Source organism: Gekko japonicus, unplaced genomic scaffold (genome assembly GCF_001447785.1).
Source record: "Gekko japonicus isolate JY-2015 unplaced genomic scaffold, Gekko_japonicus_V1.1 scaffold1138, whole genome shotgun sequence".
Lineage (NCBI taxonomy): Eukaryota > Metazoa > Chordata > Lepidosauria > Squamata > Gekkonidae > Gekko > Gekko japonicus.
In genome coordinates, this window is record NW_015170923.1 from 380,523 (window position 1) to 399,860 (window position 19,338).

At 54.4% G+C, this 19,338-nt stretch overlaps 1 protein-coding gene across 1 annotated transcript in view; it reads left to right on the plus strand.

The window, feature by feature from the left end:
• DSCAML1 (Down syndrome cell adhesion molecule like 1) overlaps positions 1 to 19,338 on the plus strand; it is a 290,951-nt gene that overhangs the window by 189,629 nt on the left and 81,984 nt on the right. Inside the window, exons 12-16 of the mRNA XM_015418776.1 lie at positions 6,053 to 6,252; positions 6,540 to 6,636; positions 7,114 to 7,242; positions 12,475 to 12,642; positions 14,474 to 14,544. Coding sequence (XP_015274262.1) covers positions 6,053 to 6,252; positions 6,540 to 6,636; positions 7,114 to 7,242; positions 12,475 to 12,642; positions 14,474 to 14,544 — 665 coding nt within the window. The remainder of the gene's footprint in view (positions 1 to 6,052; positions 6,253 to 6,539; positions 6,637 to 7,113; positions 7,243 to 12,474; positions 12,643 to 14,473; positions 14,545 to 19,338) is intronic.

A 19,338-nucleotide genomic window follows, 5' to 3' on the forward strand; every position in this document is an offset into this window, starting at 1 on the left:
TGGCCCTTGCGGTCCCTGGTTGCCCACTTTCCCCCCTGCTTCGGGGGTGCCCACAGAGCCTTTCTTCCCGGCGTAGCAAGGGAGGTTGCAAGAGAGCTCCGTTGCCCTTTGTGACCGGGCCAGGATGGTTCTGTGGAGAGGGTGGGCGTTGTTCCCCACCATCTGTGCTCACCTGGATTAAGGCTGTTTCCGTACGGCTCATGCAGTGCAAAGACTCTCTTGTCTGGGTCCTCCAAATGCCGGGCCTGCAGTCCTCAGCCAGTTCCTCAGCAGGATAATGACCTGGAGCTTTAATGGGTGGTTCCGGGATCTGAGGGTGATCCGCTTAGCAGCTGTGCCGCTGGGTGAAATCCCTCTTTCCCCTGCCAAATCGAGGGAGGAGGAAACTGGACCACACTGTGTCCTCTGTGCAGCCTGCTGTAATGCCGATGGGGACGGAGCTTGTTTGTGTGCCCACTTTTGCTTTTGTGAGAAAGAAGGTAGCAAGGAATATCCCATACACCGGTCACCCAAAGGGATGACAAAAGGAAATATTAAGAGTGGCCTTTCCATGCCTCCTAGCCTTTTTTGTTCATTTAAACTGGACATTTGAAATGGCCGGATTCAATTCGGGTAGCACATTAGAGTGTCCCGGGTGTGAGCTTGGTGGGAGTCCAGGTGTCCCGGGTGTGAGCTTGTGGGAGTCCAGCAGGTGCCCACCAAAGGGAGCTGACGAGGTGCCGCTGGGCGCGAATCGCGCCGTCCTCCTGTGGGCCAGCATGGCCGCCCGCCCTCTGAAGCCACCTTCACGATTTGAAAGGGGATTGGTTCCCCCCCACACACACACACACACAAGTAGTATGCAAACTTGTCTGCTTAATGAATTTTAAGGGTACTGATGCATCACTTAAAATGTTCTAATGCTGGTCATGGAGATCAGGTGATTTATGGGTTAAAAATCATGCCACAGATTGCCTCAAAGCCTGGGTAGGAAGGCCGAGGCAGGAGTTGTCCTGACGTCCAGCCCCTCCTTTTCAGGGTCACTTAGCAGATGGCGGAGAGGCATTTGGAGTCACCGGGAGGGATGTCTTTGGCCATCTAATCGAGGAGATTAGGCTATCCAGACGGTGCCACCTGGGCAGAGGGGTCTTTCTCGGCTTGCTCAGTCCACCCTGCCATCCGATTGGCTGCTGTCCTAAGCTTCTGAGGAGCAAGGAAGGAAAGCTGCTTCACTGGAGGGTCAGCTAGGGGGGTGGGGGGGGGGGGGGGGGTCTAGATTCCTCCCGGAGGCCAGGCAGGGGGTCTTGTGGCTTGTGGTCCAGCAGCTTGAAAAGAGGAGTGATGGTCCAGTCTGGTGGAGGTGGGTCCTGCCCAGGTTGTCTGGGGACCGCCTGGATCCTCCCGCTTCATGGTGCGGGCAGCAAAATGTGTGGCCGTTGTCAGGATGGCCATGGGGCCAGAGCCCCCCCCCCGCCCCCCGGCCAGCAGGTGTGGGGCTGGGGCTGGGCAGGATGTGCCGGCTGGGGCTGCTCTGCAAGCAGCCCTGATTGCTTCCAGGCAACTTGAATTAATCCCCTACTTCAGGTGAAATGCAGTTAATCAGTGTAGACAAGAAGCTGGAATGGGTGCAATCAAATTAACATCATTGAGCCAGCACTTCAGGCGCGCGCTTTGCACACACATGCTGCCGCTTCCGCCCCTGCCGCCACCCTCTCCCTTCCTCGGTGGCTGTTTCCATTTTCCTGCCGCTCCAGCCAGGCGTGGCACGGCTCTCAGCTCTGCTCAGGATTGAAGAACACCCAGAGCTGCTGCGACGACGGATCTCCTTTGTAACTCTCTTATCGCAACCCACCAAATGGGATCGCCCTCTTGTCTGTGTCGTGTGTTAACACTGCACCCTGAAAGGGGGACCCTGAACGGAGGACAGCCTCTCGTCTCGCTTGCTGGCGGCTGCAGACAAAAGGGCTCCGGCTCAGGGGAGGGGAGGGGAGGCCCCCAGTCCCTCTCGCTCTGGGCCTCCCCCCCCCCGGCCCTCCCTCAACCGGAGTCCTCCCCGTGCCCAGCAGTCTCTTTGAAAACTGTGTCTGCTATTATTACTTATTAAACTTCGATACTGCTGTCCCCACAGACAGAGCGGGCTCAGAGTGGTGTACAAGGAATAAAAATAACCCATTAATCTAAAAATACAGATAAAATACAGAAATCTTAAAACAGCAGGTGGCACGTATGAAAACATAAAACCTGTATGGCGCCACAGTTCAATTTCAGCCTCGTGTGTGTGTGGGGGGAAGTGAACTGGCCAGACCGTGGCTGTCGTGAACCGTGTGCTTGGCAGAACATCTCCGCCTCCCGGGCCCTGCAGAACGGCCACTCCCCCCAAAGGCAGGCCACAAAGGAATTCTGTGGGTCACTCAGCCCCAGTTCTCAGCAGCCTCTCGTAGGAAGACCCAGGCCAAGGCTCCGATTTGGGGCCAAGAATTCCTGTCCAGAATGGCCTGGGAGGAGGTGGTGTGGCTGGGGAGTCCCTCTCTGCCGTGCCCTTGTCAGGGTGAAAAGCCGCAGGGTCTGCTGGGAGGAGTGGCGTTGTGGCACCCGTGCCCCCCCCCCCCCCCCGCGGGCGTCGTCCTCCTCTGTGCCCCCTGAGGCCCTGGGCTAGTCACCCACGCTTGCCTGAGGGCCCTGCCTGTGAGCCCCTGGTCCATCAACCCACTGCTCGTTGACACAAGATGGAGCTATGCGGGGGCCTGAGAGGAGGGATCATGGCCACGGAAGAGGAGGGCCAGGACCCCTCTCCACGCACGAGGGCTGGTGCCGTCTCTTTCTGGCTCTGCCTGCTCAGGGGATGCCAAGAGGGTCCAGATTTCTGTGGTCCTTTTGCTGCCACTGCCGCCACCACCACCACCGCCGCCCACCACATGGGCAGCAGGAGCAGAAGAGACACGTCCCGTGCGCCGGCCGGGGCCTTCCGTGAGGAGGGCAAGAGCTGTGCAGGCATCCTTGGCTGCCCTCAGCCTTTCCAAGCAAAACAGGAACTTGAGCAGGGCTTGCTGGAGCGGCTGTGCCCGTGAGCAGTCCAGTGGTGCGGGAAAGCACCAGCGCCTGTCTGTGGGCTGTCTGACATGGCCAATCTGTTTGTCTTTGGTGCATGCCCACGCACCCCGCACCCGGATCCCTCCCTCACTGCTCATGCTCTCTCATTATGTATGTCTCTTCCCCTCCTTCCGACTCCTGCATCTGTTCCTCCTCCTCCTCTGTGTGCTCCCCCCTCTCTCTTTCTCATGGCATAGGCAGCAATGCTCTTACTGTTGTCAGAGCTCAAGGTTTCTGAGGTTTGCCCTTTCCAGCACTTGCCAAGGGACTGGGTGGGCTCTGCTCTCGTGGGAGGCTTTTCTGGTCTCCCACCCCAGGGCCGGGTGCCGCTCAGGGGGACAGACACGTCCATTGCTGGCCTCAGTGCCCCTGCCCCTGCGTTTGGGGCGCTCCATGCCCTCTTGCGTGCAGGGTGGTGTCGGGGCCTGTCTGTGTGGCTTCAGCACAGCCGGCTGCCTGGTCAACTCCCAGGCGTGTCCCTGCCGATGGGAGGGCTAATTGAATTATATTGCCATGGAAAACAGAGGCGCTGCAGTTCATTAAACCCTCTTGCGCCCCATTAGGACACTGTGTGTTGCCTTTGCGGAGAGTCATTACCATCTATTACGGCGCTGTTTGCATGTGCCTTGCATTTGGTAATCCCTGCCCCCTGAGCCTGCATCGCTGTGTGCAGCTCACCACTGGTTGGGAGGGCAGCAGCCTTCCCCGGGCACCTCCCCCAACCCCCCAGCTGCCAAGGCAGAGCTCCTGCTCGCGCAGCCAGGATGGGGGGCTGGGCACTTGGCTGTGCCGCCTAGTGGGCTGGGATAGGACCAGGAAGCGGCTTTGCCCGTCTGTGACGCTGCTGCAGGCAGTGGGAGCTTGGGTCGCTTCTTCCCTTTGTTTTCTCAGACTCGCATTCAGGATGTCTGTGGTCCCTGCAAAATGCCTTTGCCTATAGCCCCAAACGCTACTTGACAAGCTTCGTGGCTGCGCAGTGCCAGATGTGTAGCCAGATGTGAACTCTGACCACCGTTCCGCATTGTCAGTGTGCACACAGCCACACCCACCGGGATCTGAGCAGAGTCCGCTCGGGCTGCTTTGATGGGCCTGCGTGCATTTATTGACCTACTGAGAAACTCCCATGGCCCTTAGAAGGAGCTTGGGAACCACCTGGGCCACTGGTCACGGCAACCTGCCTTGGCCCACTTGCTTCCCCCTGTGAGCTCCTGCTCCCCAGTCCCAGGCAGAGCCATCAGCAGCCGCTCCATGCCGGACTACCCCCACCCCCACCACCCCCGGCTTGGGATGCCCGGGTGGGTCAGCGCTCTCTCTCTCGCTCTCTCTCCCCTCTCTCTCTGGTGACCTGCAGAAAGAGGCTCAGCCGAAACGCCGTCTCCATTCGGTGTGCCGCTGCTGCTGCGGGATGGGAGGGACGGCTGCGTTTGCCCCAGAGGCCTCTTTGCCTCGCAGCTCTGAGGCCCGGCCAGCGGAGGGGCCTCCTGAGCCTGAGCTGTCCCAGTGAGGCCGGGCCAGAGATCCCGGCCAGGCTGCCCCGCCTCTCCAGCAGACTCTGGGTGTGTGTGTGTGTGTGGTGTGTGTGTCTTGGGAGCCCCTTTTGTCCTTCTGTCCCCACCCTGGTGCCTGCTGTGTCTCCAGCATCTGCAGCGCCAGGCCTGGCCGGTTGCTGCCTCTGTATTCTGCCCGGGTTCCTCTGAGTGGATTATGCAAATCTCTGATGGAAAAATATTCCACGGCACAGCCTTGAGAGCGTAAAGCCGTAGTCAATAATTCATCTGGGCCTGTCTCTATAGCGGTGGCTTTTTCTTCATTATAACCTCTGCCTGGTTATTTGTCTTTCACCTTTTATTGTGTATCCGGGTGTAATACTATGCATTATAAAATTTATCTGCCTCATTATTTTATGATCCAAGCTGTACAGTGCATGGAAATGTCTCCCCTTCTGGCTGCAGTGCCCAGTGCCGCTGCAACAAATGCACTTGGCCAGAACTGGTGGAGTTGTTGTTACGTGTGAAGCAATGAATGGAACAACGCACACGCACACACACCCCCACACACACTTCTTTCCCCCTCCTCTCTCACACGTCTGCTGTGCCCCGCTCCTTGGCTGGGAACAGAAATTAGACTGAAGTCATAGAAATGTATTTGCAGGTGTCTGCAGGCAATCTGCAGGCGCATTCTTGGTGCTCTGTGCTCGTGTTGACATTACAGCAAACCAGAAGTGATTTGCATCTACAGGGGACTTCACATGGTGTGCATCTGCACAGGAGTGAGAACCAGGGCAGAGACTTGGAGGCTCTAGCCAAGCCCCATGACTACGTCCACGTGGGGTGTCAGCCCACTCTTGGCCACTGGAGGGAGGCTGGCCCCGGGGAGCCAGCATGCGGGGGTGGCAGCGGTATGGCAGGGTAGTGGTGGTCTGGTGGGACTGAATATGGTTCTCCAGTTGGAGATGTTGCATGACTCCCCAGGCAGGAAGTCCCTAGATCTTAGACTGCGGACCAGATGAGAATATCATCTTGAGACCTTGGCCGAAAGTGGGCCATTTGTCGTGCCAACCCACCTTCTTTCTGCCTCGATTCATGAGGACCAGACTTCACCCACTGGGAGATGAGATGGCTGTTTCCCAATGGAGGGGAGCATCGGCCGGCTCTTGTCTAGGGCTTCCCTGGCCAGGCTCTTATGGCCCAGCCAAGGGTCCCTTGCTGGCCAGAGGACCTGGGCCCGTCAGCTCCCACCAGGAAATGAGGGGCTGCTCTGGAGGTCCCTGCGGTGTCAGATGGGTCCCCATACATCCTCCCATTCCCCCTGAGGGAGGCAGGGGGACAGAAAGTGGGGTTCTGCTGCTTCCTCCTCGGGAGGGGGGAGTGTGGTGTCCAAGGGCCCTACCACTGCATGCCTTGTCTGCGTCTGCTGACAGAAGCCCTTGCTGGGCTCTTTTTCCTTGTCCCCCCATCTGTCAATGCTGCTTCTTCCTGTGCAGTCCCTGCCATGGTCACTTCTCACCCCAACACCACCATCGCCATCAAAGGGCAGGCCAAGGAGCTGAACTGCACGGCACGAGGCGAGCGGCCCATCATCATCCGCTGGGAGAAGGGGGACACGGTGATTGACCCAGACCGAAATATCCGCTACACCATCACCACCAAGGACAACGGGGACGAGGTCATCTCCACACTTAAGGTGAGCGGGTGCCACTGCGGGTGTGTGTGTGTGGCTGCTCTTGTGGCCTAGTGTGAACACAGGAGCTGTTCCCAAGACCCTGAGCCACAAACCTTGTACAGGGCATGGAAGGGCCTTGCTCAACAGCTGGCGGAGGAAACTGGGCCACCTCTGCCTGGAGTGCAGTCTTCTCTCAGAGGAGGTGGTGGCCAGGCAGGGGAGAGGATTTTTTTGCCTTGGATTTTGCCAAGTTGTAAGGCCTACCCTGCAAGGATGAGCCTGCCGATGAGACGGTGTCTTCTTTGTAGCTCAAGCCAGCTGACCGTGGGGACTCCGTTTTCTTCTCGTGCCATGCCATCAACTCTTATGGGGAAGACAGAGGTCTCATCCAGCTCACTGTCCAAGGTACTCAGATCTAGCTGCTGGATTGGCCACTCAGCTGAGTGCAGCCTTTGGGGGCAAGGGGTGGGTGTCTCCTCGGTGTGCCACCACTCATGCCCCTCCTCAGCTGGCCAGTCTCCTCTTCGGTGTGCCACCCTCACACTCATGCCCCTCCTCAGCTGGCCAGTCTCCAAGGTCCGACTGGCATGACCTCCATTTGTCTTTGCCATTTTGTCCTACACAGAGGAAGTGCAAAGAATTGTCTGTTTGCCCAGCTTATCCTTGCTTTTGGTTCCACTGAAGTACCCACAAAAGTTGGTGCCCTACTGGACGTGAGGGGGAGTCTCCTTCCCACAGTTCTCTGGCTTAGGCCAGTGTCTTCTTCCGTGATGCTCCCTGTGCTCTGCTCTGCCTTTTCTGAGCAGCAAACAAGCTTGGGGAGCAGGCACAGAGAGGGTGTAGTTGGAGCTACTCTTCCTGACTTCCTGCTTCTTGTCCCAGAGCCCCCAGACCCTCCTGAGCTGGAGATCCGGGAAGTGAAGGCCCGCAGCATGAATCTGCGGTGGACACAGAGGTTTGATGGCAACAGCATCATTACTGGCTTTGACATTGAGTACAAGAACAAGTCTGGTGAGTTGGGCGGAGCCTGGGGTGGGCATGACCAAGGGGCTGCCTCTTCCTGTGGCTGGGCTGGTTGAGGAAGCGTTTCCAGTGGCTGCACAGTGAGGGGAGCTGCACTGAGCAGGCACACGGGGCACCTCCAGGTGCTTCACAAAAGAGCTCTGTAAGGATTTCATCATCATCCTTGTCTTGCAGGGAGGGAGAACTTGAGGCTTAGCAGGAGCAGTGTGCCTGGGGCCCTCAAGTAAGCTAATGGATAAAGTAATCCAGTTTGAACTGGAGACTCTCTGGTGCACAGCATCGTAGCAGGGGTGTGCATTTGGATTTGCTGAATTGAAAAAATATTGGTATTTTTCGGGTATTAGTTAAGCCGAATCAGGTTCTAATCTGATTCGGCTGCCAATAAGGTGCTCCTGAATAAAAGCCGATCTTATCTGGCTTTTATTCAGGCCCCGAATGGGGGATGGAAGGCAATGGTCAGCTTCAGATGACTGAAACTGACCAGCTCTGCCTTCCCTTCCCCAGGCGCCCATAGGGTATAATGGCCGAATATATTCGGCAGTACCGAATTTTCCTGAACCCCAATATCTTATCGATATTGGGATTCGGGAATATCGGTATATACTGATATTTTTCGGGCCCGGTTTACCCAAACCCGAAAAATACCATTTTTATTTTCGTGCACACTCTGACTTCAGAGCCTATTGCAGCAAAAGCAGTCAGAGGCCTGGTGGCAGGAGCCCTCCTGGACTAGGGGCCCACGTCTCCAGCTGAGATCTGCTTTCTAGGTGAGGGAACTGCAGGATTTCAACAACGCTTTTGAGGAAGTCTCCCATGACATTTTATTTTGCAGAATGGATGCCAGTAAGATAGATTCACAGCTGGTGGAAGAGAAATCAGTACAGAGCACTTATGGGATGGCAGCACATCCATTGAGGCCTGGGGCTGTTGCAGGGCTCAGTCTTGGACACAGGACTCTTCAGTGGTTGCAGCTCTCCAGGGCCTCCGTTGGAGAATCTTTCACATCCCCAGTGTCCTCCTGATCCGATCCCTGTCTTGAAACTGGAGATGCCTGGGATTGAACCTGAGACTTTTGGCACGCACAGCGCTGGGTCATGGCCTGTTCTCTGAGTTTCCAGGGCTGTTCCTAGAGGCACCACCCCATTTCCCCAGGCGCGTCCGTCTTCCATCTGGGGTCAATAGGGAGAAACTTGATTAACCCCTGGTTGTTGTATGATCAGTGGCAGCTGTCATCACTCCCGTTATTGCCTTCCTACCAGGCCTCTGCACACTGGTGGTACCTAAATCTGCAGGATGCTCCAGCAGCCTCTGCCTCATGGCCAAAGGCAACATTGGTCTCCCCCCCCCCCCGGCACCCAGAAAACAGGTTGTGTCGCCAGTCACGGGTTTTGTTTTTGGAGTTCTGTTTGGATGAGCTTCTGCCCGGCTAAGGTCTCAGATGGGCGCAGCCGTATGCGCGGGTCTGGCGCGGGGGAGCCTCTGGCGAAGGGAGCTTTGACACTCAAGGGCCCTGCTGGTCTTTGTGAGGCTCCTGGCCTCAAACCTGGCCGAGCCAAAAGGGGGAGCCGGGGGTGGGGGTGGGAGGCGGTGCCCCGAGCTCCTGGCGGGGCTCCGCAGAGATCTGCATGGGCCTGGAGCAGGGTAGTGGCTACGTTTTCCGACAACACCAGGTGCTTCAGGGGGGTCAAACAGTGGAGTGAATTCTGAAGAACTCTTAAGAGGATCTCTCCAGTTTGGGTGGGCAAGTGTGGGCAACGATGTGACACAGGAGATTCAGTGCAAGCCGTTGTGAAGTGATGCCACACCACGTATTCCCTGTTGGTGGTGAACTGATGGGGGTGGGGGGTTCATGAATCACCCAATGGCAATATCAGCTCCGTGTACAGCAGTAAGGAGGAACGGGTTTTCCAGGTTCCTGGTGTGGCCAGTCTTGGAACGGGGTACAGTTCTTGTTGCCTTAAATCAGAATAGAGCTGGAAGAAGGTACTGAAAGGGAAACCATAAGAAGAGCCCTGCTGGATCAGACCCATGCGACCAATCTTGTCCAGTGCCCTGTCTCACCCAGTGGCTTGAAAGAGCTCTTCCTGGAGAGCCAGCAAACAGGGCTCAGAGGCCAAGGCTCCTCCCTTGAGCGGGGATCCAGAGGTCTGCTCTCTCTATATACGGGGGCTTCTCTTACTCACCATGGCTAGTAGCCACTGATGGGCCTCCACCTCCTCCTCCTCCACAAATCCATCTCATTCCCTCTTAAAGCCATCTGTGTGGCAGACGAAATCCAGTGTTGGTAAAGGCAGGGGGATGCACTGTACGACACAAAATCCCAGCTTCAAGTATAGGCTAACGGGGTCCAAACTTGCTGCAACTGAGAGGAAAAAGATCTTGGGGTCATAATAGATAGCTCAATGAAAGTGTCAACCCAGTGTACTGCAGTGGTGAAAGAGGCAAACTCCATTTGGGGAATTATTAGGAGAGGGATTGAGAATAAAACAGCCGATATTATAAGCCCCTGTATAGATCTATGGTGCGGCTTCATTTGGAATACTGCGTACAGTTCTAGATGAATAGCCATGTGAGTCTGTCTGCAGCAGCAGAAAAGAGCCAGAGTCCAGGAGCACCTGAAAGACCAACAAAATTTGTGGCAGGGGAGGAGCCTTGGTGGGTCACGGCTCACTTCAATAAGTACTCAGAGGTGGGCTCTCAGCATCCCGGTGGTCAGCCACCACTACCGACTGGGCTCCCACCAGGCTGCTGGACATTAGATTAAATCGGTGCTGATGTTGGGTCCACTGGACACTTGCTCCTTTCTACTGTGTGCCATTGTGGTCACCGTATCTCGAAAAAGGCACTGCAGAGCTGGGGAAAGTACAGAGGAAGGTTGGAGCTCCTTCCCAGGAGGAGAGGCTGAAGAGTCTGCTGGGACTCTTCAGTTCGGAAAAGAGAGGACTACTGGAGGACAAGACAGAGGCTTATAAAATTAGGCAGGTGGTGAAGAGAGTTGACAAAGAGACATTTTTATCCCTCTCCCCAAATACTGGAACTTGAGGGCATCCAATGAAGCTGATGGGCAGTAGGCTCAGGGTGGACAAAAGGAAATACTTCTTTACACAGCTAGTGATTAAAATGTGGAATTTGCTGCCAGAGGATGTAGTTATGGCCACGGGCACAGACAGCTTTAGAAAGGGATCAGATAGCTTTATGGAGGAGAGGTCTATCTGTGGCTACTAGCCACTACTGAAGCCCAGAGCCAGTAGGCAACATCAGGGGAAGGCTTCTATTTCCTGTTTATTGGCCCTACTTAGGCAGACCATGAGAAGGAGGGCAGGAATTGTTGCACCAGGACTTCGTTCCTGTGGCCCTTTCTGACACACTCAGGGAAATGCTGATGGCCACTTTAGGGTCAGGAAGCAATTTTTCTCCAGGCCAGTTTGGCTGGAGACCCTGGAGGCTTTTTGCCATCTTCTGGGCATGGAGCAGGGGTCACTGGGGGTGTGTGAGGGGGTATTTGCGAATGTCCTGCATTGTGCAGGGGGTTGGACTAGATGACCCTGGAGGTCCCTTCCAGCTCTGTGGTTCTCTATCATTTGGTTGGCCACGGTGTGAGGCAGGATGCTGAACTAGATGGACCTTCACTGGTCTGATCCACCAGGGTACATCTTTAGCTTGTGGCCATCACTGCGGAACCTTCCCAAAGAGGAAGCGCTAAAGGACTGGGGGCTTTTTAGTCCAGAGCAAAGCTGACTAAAGGGAGACACAATAGAGGTTTATACAATTATTATTCATGGAATGGAGAAAGTGGAAAGAGACGTCTTTTTCTCCCTCTCGCACAATACTAGAAGTCTTGGGGGCAGGCAGTGCAATTGATGGCACTAGTTTCTGGGTTAGGGTTTCTGGGGAGGGGAAAGGAAGTACTTCTTCACACAGTGAGTTATTTATTTACAAAATACACGGCTTGGATTGCTTCAGAGGAGAATGGAACACGTCCATGCAGGAGAGGCCCACCAGAGGCCTGATGCTTGACTGATGCGTGTGCGTGTGTGTCTTGGTTGCATCTTTCCAGACACACCTTGGCTGGCCACGGCGTGTGCCACCAGAGGCTGGGCAGGTTCTGTGTTCTTCACTGAGAATCATTTTTGGTGTTACTGTTCTTTCTTACCAGATTCAGACTTCTTGTTAATGTTTCGTGTATGTCGTAAAAGCCACGTAATCTTTGGGATGTTTATAATTTTGCAACTGCTAATAAAACCATAAACAACGCTCAGAGCATAGAAGGCCCCGACTGGCCCTGGGGGGGGGGCATGCACCCCCCCCCCGGCCGTGTCCTGCTCCCTGCCTGCCCCCCCCCAGCTTCTCTGTGCCCTGCTGCTTGTCCTCTGCCCTGTTCCCAAGCCCTGGGAAGACTCCTCATCCCCTTCAGCCACCTTGCTGCTTCTGGCCTGTGCCAAGAAAAGGCGGATTCTCCAGCTGGCGGCAGCCTTCTCTCTCTCTCTCTCTCTCTCTCTCTCTCTCTCTCTCTCTCTCTCTCTCTCTCTCTCTCTCTCATCTCTCTCTCTCTCTCTCTCTCTCTCTCTCTCTTGCTCTCTGCCCCCCCCCTTTCTCAGCCCTTCCAACAGGGAGATCGGGGTGGTGGTGGCTCCCCTCCGTGGCTCCCCCCCCTCCATTTTATCCCCTCAACAACTCTGCGAAGGATGTGAGGCTGAGAGAGAGACTGACTGTTTTGGGGTCCCTGGTGTGCTTTAACGGCCTACCTCACAGGGTTGTTGAGTGGGCTGGCTGGAAGGGGAGAGCCACGCATGCCACCCTGAGCTCCTTGGGATACAACAGCAGAGCACCTTGTGGCAGAAGCAGGCTCTTCTCTTGGCTGCCACGGGCTCCTAGAGCTGTGCTCCCGCATCTGGCTCCAGAGCTCACTGGGTGAGGGTGTGGTAGGGAGGAGGGTGGGACACTGGCTCACCTGAACAGGCCTCTGCAAAAGGACTGCAGTGCAGGGCGCCCGGAACCCTCCGGAGCCGTCTCTGTCCAGACCGCTGTTTGGCTTATCTGGTTCCGGCTGATCTGCTGGAAGTCCTTCAGCTGCCTCTTTCAGCCTCTGCCTATTCTCAGGGAGCAGGACTCCTTATCCAGAGCCACTCCTTGTGCACTTCCGTGGCATCAGCTGGCATCTCACCCCTGTGTGAGTGGAGGACGAGTGGCACAGACCCCCCTGCTTTCTCCTCCTTGCAGATTCTTGGGACTTCAAGCAGTCCACACGCAACATCTCCCCCACCATCAACCAGGCCAACATCGTCGACCTCCACCCGGCCTCCGTTTACAGCATCCGCATGTATTCCTTCAACAAGATTGGCCGCAGCGAGCCCAGCAAAGAGCTCACTGTCAGCAGTGAGGAAGCAGGTGGGCCCCTCTCCCCCCCCCAGAGGCCCTCCCCCCCCGCCGGGGCGGGGGGGGGGAGCCTGCGTTATTCATTGGTTGACTGATTGGAAACATTTCTGTGTTACCTTCCCACCTACCGAATAAGGTCCCCAAGGTGGTGAACATCAAGCATTAGAACAGTTCAACATTAAAAACATTTAAAATAAAGTATATGGGCAATCACTCCATAAAAATATATATAAGCAGGCATAGTACCAAAAATCCAGGTAGAGGCCAGTAACAGTTGTTGTTGGTATGCCAAACAGAACAGAGCAGTCTTCACCTGTTAGCAGAGCACAGCAATAGAAGGAGACCTTCGTGATGGAGAGGGAGTCCCAGAGTTTTAGAGCAACAACCAAGAAGGCTCTTCCGTGGATTGCCACCTGTGTCGCCTCAGATGGCAGGGCCCCCCCCCCTGAAGCTGGGCCTCCAGGGACAGCCACGGGGGGTGGGGGGGGTGCCACAGGGTGGATGTCAGGCATTCCGGGCTGGCAGGCAGCTGGGCCGCCACGGGCCTCCTGGCGAGCAGGCAGAGCCTTGCTCAGAGGTGACCAAGGAGGAGTGATGGGCTCGGGGGCGGGCTTCTTCTACATGCTTCCTCTGCCTCCTCAGGAATGCTGGGAAATGATGTTCTGGACATCCAAACGAGTTCACATGTAAAAGTTAAAAACAATATTTTCAATATTTCTTCTTGTTGTTGCCGTTATATTTTTTTCATGTATATTCAGCTTTCTCACTGGGACTGAAGGCAAATTACAAGTATGATAACAGACTTTTTGGTCAGTTCATAAACGGATTACAAAATATGATAACATTTGAATCTAACAGCAAAGATTCCGAGTACAACAAAGTGGATGGAATTAAAAAACGGCATTAAAAAATAGCAGCAGTGACCTAGGGTTGAAACATAGCAAGCAACATTTAAAACGGTAGCACAGTTCTCTGCAAGCTAAAAGCCAGTGGGACTTGTAACGGACTCCCAGGGGCCTGGCCCAAAAGGTCAGACTCTGCCTGGCCAGTAAAAGGCGGGACCAGACACGCCTCCCTTGTGAGTGGGGGGGGAGGATTATACAGGGGCAGCCTCAGAGCCTACGGCAGCCGTAGGAGGGCCCCTGGCGACTGTGTCCAAGACCGGATCAGATCGTTCTCGGGCTGCCCTGGTCCAGCACGCACCGCCTGCGAGGGCAGCACTCGCCCTTTGAAGTCTGCCAGCTGAGAGTTTTGGGAGGACAGCAGAGAAGTGCGCACACGGAGTGTAGATCGTGCTGCAGGAACGTTCAGGAAGGGAGCGCTGTCCAGGCTCTGTCCTCCTGTAGCGCAGCTGGACTTCTGGCCCTGTTCCCTGTGTGTGGCCCGGCTAGCTCCGTCCTGCCCTGGGTGCTGTAGGCTTCCCATCATTCTCCAGCAAAGAGCTTTTTGGAGCGGGGTGAAGGTTAGGGTTAGGCAAGCTGGGCGGCTTCTCATTACCTTTCCGGCTTCTCAGCCCTTTGCCTCGCCTTGTCCCCAGGCCAGGCCAGCTCAGGGCCTGGCCAGTTCCGTGGGAGGCGGGGTGGGTCACAAGGTCCTTCCTCCTTGGAACGTCTGGCTCGGGGTGGAACAGGAATGACGAAGGGCTGCTCTTGACCCTGCCCTCTTGCAGAGCTCTGAGTCCCCCCCCAGGTTCCCTTGACTCATGTCCCAGTAGCTTCTGGGCAGGGGCGCAGGAGCCACCAAGAGGGAGGCTTCAGCCAGAGGTCTGTCCTCTCCCGCCTTTGCATTCCTGGGGAGAGAAGCCTCTTGGAGGCAGCTAGTCACCCGCCCTCTCCTTTTGCAGCTCCCGATGGGCCCCCGATGGATGTCACCTTGCAGCCCATGACTTCCCAGAGCATCCAAGTCACATGGAAGGTAGGTGTCGGTGGTGCTTGGGGGCAGGGGGGAGACTTCACTCCCTCTGGTTGCGTTAAACCGCTGGCATGTCTCCTTATGGGGTGGATCAGTTGCCCTGTAAAAACCGCTTTCCCCGTGTGTAGCTGCTCCCATTGACTGACGCACAGGAAGATAATGGGCAGGTGTCACAACTGGGGAGTCCCCGGGGTTGGGTCAGTAGAGGGGCAGGCTCCAGGACGTCGGATTTTCCCAAGAGAGACTGAAGCTATGGAGGGGGTTTCTCCACCCATGTTCCTCGCGTGAGAGTTTATCTCCACGGTTCTCTATCTCTCTGGCCCGTCACTCACCCTCCGTAGAGGCAGAGGAGGGCTCTCCCGCCCTTAAACTCCTCTGGCCCCGCTCCTGCGCCTCCCCCCCCGACCAATTCTCCAGCTGGGACGCTCCCATCCTTCTTCCTCGGGGGTGGGGGTGGGGGGAATGGCGGCCACAGCCTCTGCTGCACCCACCTTTTGCAGCCAGGGCTCCTCAGGCTTGTCGGCAGGGCAGGAGCCCAGGTCCACCGGGATACTTCTCTTGGACCCTTCCTCCCTCTTCCTGGAGTCTGGAGGCAAGTATTCCGTATCCCCCGAACCCCTCAGCCGAATTCGGGCCCGTCCGGGGCAGCCTCCCCCGTGATTTCCCCCTCTTCTGGAGTCACCTTCACAACTCAAGTGTCTGTGCTAAAATCCACCAGCCGGCGGTTTGCAAGCGATGGGAGGCAGAGTTGCTGTCTGGGGGTTCCAGGCTGTCTTCTGGGTAGCATTTGTGCCATGTTCCCCCACCCCTGTGACTGCCAGAGCTCTGTGGATCCAGCGAGGTGGCATATTGGCCCCGTGAGCCTCGTGGCTGAGGGAGGCGTGCCGTCAGCACCTCCTCCGTCTCGTGCCCAACTCTTGCTCCGTGCCCTTGTCCTGGCTCTGGGCCGGAGTTCGATCCCAGCAACTGGCCCTGTCCCTCTAGAGAGCTGCTCTGTCACTTGAGGCTAGGCCTGTGTCCCTTAACATGGGGGGGGGTGTTTTTTGACGCATCCGAGGCCTCTGTCTCGTGCCCAACTCTTGCTCCGTGCCCTTGTCCTGGCTCTGGGCCGGAGTTCGATCCCAGCAACTGGCCCTGTCCCTCTAGAGAGCTGCTCTGTCACTTGAGGCTAGGCCTGTGTCCCTTAACATGGGGGGGGGTGTTTTTTGACGCATCCGAGTGAGGGCAGAGAGGACCCGGGTAAGAACATAAGAACATAAGAGATGCCAATGTTGGATCGGGCCAAAGGCCCATCCCGTCCAACATTCTGTATCACACTGTGGCCAGAAATACCAGGGGCCATCAGGAGGTCCAGCAGTGGGGCCAGGACATTAGAAGCCCTCCCACTGTTGACCCCCCCCCAAGCACCAAGAAGACAGAGCATCACTTGCCCCAGAGCCCCTATCTATACCTTGTGGCTAATAGCCACTGATGGACCTCTGCTCCATATGCCTATCTAATTCCCTTTTGAAGCCATCCATGCTTGTAGCCGCCACCACTTCCTGTGGCAGTGAATTCCAAGTGTTAATCACTCTTTGGGTGAAGAAGTACTTCCTCTTATCCGTTCTAACCCGACCGCTCAGCAATTTCATGGAGTGCCCACGAGTTCTTGTATTGTGAGAAAGGGAGAAAAGTACCTCTTTCTCTACCTGCTCTTTCCCATGCATAATCTTATAAACCTCAATCATGTCACCCCTCAGTCGCAATGCATGGCTAGGAATAAATACAGTGAAGCAACATGTTGAATACCGGCAAACAGATTGATGACTTACTGAACCAGTCCTCGAAAAATCGTCCCTGCTTGTGATCAGTGAACAGAGCATGAGCCAAACTGGCAGGTGTTCATATGTCCCTAGCCAGGAGTAAGCTACGATGTCCATGTTTGTACAGAATGCAGAACCGTATTTAAGACTAACTGTGGTTAACAAAACAAAGTATGAATCCAGTGGCACCTTTAAGACCAACAAAGTTTACTTCTGGGTATAGGCTTCCCTGTGCACGCACGCTTCTTCAGATAAACCAACTTCAAACATGGTTTCAGATTTTGGTTTTATATTCCCTGACAAACCAACACAACAACAGTGAGTGGCCAGGTTCAGACAGTCATCCTAATTATGGTTTTACATGAAATCTGAATGAGCCAGTTTATCCTACAGAGTCCTTGTCACTGCAACTTCTTGCCCTACTCCACTGGAACCTCATTTTTAAAAAGCATATGTTTAGTAGGCAGAGGTTGATACAATCCATATAAAAATATGGACTGGGACAACAACAAATTTATTCACAGCAAAAAGCCAGCACTCTACTGCAATACATGGAATGGAACAAATAATACAGTTGATTCCTGTCTTTGGGTCAAACATCAAGGAATATTTTATCAATAAAATTTAAACAATAATCATGTGTAAAGTACTTGATGGAGGCTAGGTATTATTAGAAACATGTTTCTAAATAATTCAGAAGGACCATAAGTTGGCCATGGTTTTCAAAATGTATTTTTTTTTACACATAAGCCATAACTTAGGAATTTTTTCTTTTGTTTTCACTTACCAGGGCACCACTGCTAAGAAGAAATGAACAAGTTAAAAAGCAGTGGACCAAGTACTGATCCCTGCGGTACCCCACTGCTTACCCCCCCCTCCACTGAGAGAACTGCCCATTTATACTCACTCTCTGTTTTCCATTAATTAGCCAGTTTTTGATCCATAAAAGGACTTGTCCTTCTATCCCATGATTTTTGAGCTTACTTAGGAGCCTTTGATGAGGCACTTTATCAAAAGCTTTCTGGAAGTCAAGGTAAACAATATCTACTGGATCCCCCTTGTCCACATGTTTGTTCACCCCCTCAAAGAACATTAACAGGTTTGTGAGACAAGATCTTCCCTTACAGAAACCGTGCTGAGTCTGCCTCAATAGGTTTTGTTCATGTATATGCCTACTAATTCTTTCCTTAATAATGGTTTCCACCAATTTACCCGGTATCGACGTCAGACTGACTGGCCTGTAATTTCCCGGATCTCCTCTGGAACCCTTTTTAAAGATGGGAGTGACATTAGCTACCTTCCAGTCCTCAGGAATGGAGGCTGATTTTAAGGAAAGATTACATATCTTTGTCAGGAGATCTACAAGTTCACATTTGAGTTCTTTCAGAACTCTCGGATGTATGCCATCTGGGCCAGGTGATCTATCAGTTTTTAAGTTGTCTATCAGTTTTAGGACCTCCTCTCTTGTCACCTCAGTCTGACTCAGGTCAGGGTGAAATACAGGGAGGGGCTGTGTGGATGCTGGAGCACAAGCAGGGCTGGGGGAGGGCCCACAAAACGGAGAAGCGGATTTATTTTGTGGTATTGGTATAATGAAAAATAAAATCGATGAGTAAGTGAGGAGTCAGGATGAGACAGTGCGTCGGTAAATTCGGAGCCCTGGCACCTCTGCCTACCTGCTGCCCCCTCCCCCATGGCTTCTTAAGGGATGAAAAACAGATTAATGAAAAACAAGATTCACTTGAAGCATAAGTCACTGTGTTTTAAGACTCTTTCAGCAAGATGGATCACTTCAGCTTTGTAACGTAAATTTGCAATCAGCCCTATTGATTTCTTAATGCTTCAAAGAAATATTGTTAAGATTGATTAGACTTGGCCTCCTGCATTTTTATGGCCAGCAGCCCCCGGGGGGTGGGGTGGGGGTGTAATTTCCGTGCCCTTGTCAGATAGACCCTCCTGCTGCTGGAACCACTTGACACTCTCCTTCCCTATGAACGGCCACATCTCCGTGAGCAACCGGTTGTCACCATGAAATCTCTGAGCCTGATGTTCTCTTAAGTGCTGGAGATCCGTGTCCAGGGGCTGCCTCAGAGAATCTAGGCACAGTTTCATCTGGAAACGGCATCCGTTCATGAGGCCGTGGCCAGGGAGAGTCGGATCAAAGGGCTGTGGTGCTGTTGCCCAAGATGTGAGGCAGAGAGGGAGGGAGGACATGTGGCTCACATCCTGTTGGCCGGCTGTGAACAGGGAGCCCGTCGTTCTGTGGGTCAGTTTGACGGTTCATTGACCTGTTCATAGCTGCTCAGCAGATTGCTCCACCCCTGACCTTCCTCACAGTGGGCTTTGCTCTCGTGTGCCTTGCCCACGTGGCCCAGGTGGGCTCTACTTCCTCCCCCCCTCCCCTCCCCTCCCCTCCCCATTGGGCTGCTGCCCTGCTCAGCACACAGGAGTTTAAATGGATTGGTTCAGACACACACACACACCCGCCAGCCAGCCACCTGGCCCCTGGAGAGCTCTTTCAGGCTTGTGTGGTTTGAATCGGCAGTGGCTAGATTACACTCACGCCATAGCAGTATAAAGACTGACTTCCACGGTTCCTGCCCCAAAAAGGTTTAGAAGCTTTATATATATATAAATATATCATTATATATATATATTGTTGTTGTTCAGTCGCACACAGTCGAGTTCAACTCTTTGCGACCCCATGGACCAGATCATGCTAGGCCTTCCTGTCTTCCACCGCCCCCCGGAGTTTGCTTAATTCCATGTTCGTTGCATCTATGACACTGTCTAACCATCTCATCCCTTGCCGTCCCCGCCTTCTTTGACTTTTAATCTTTCCCAGCATCAGGGTCTTCTTCTCCAGTGAGTGCTCCCTTCTCATTGGGTGGCCAAAGTCTTTGAGCTTCAGTTTCATTATCTGGCCTTCCAGGGAACAGTCAGGGTGGATTTCTTTTAGGATGGACTGATTTGATCTCCTTGCAGTCCAAGGGAC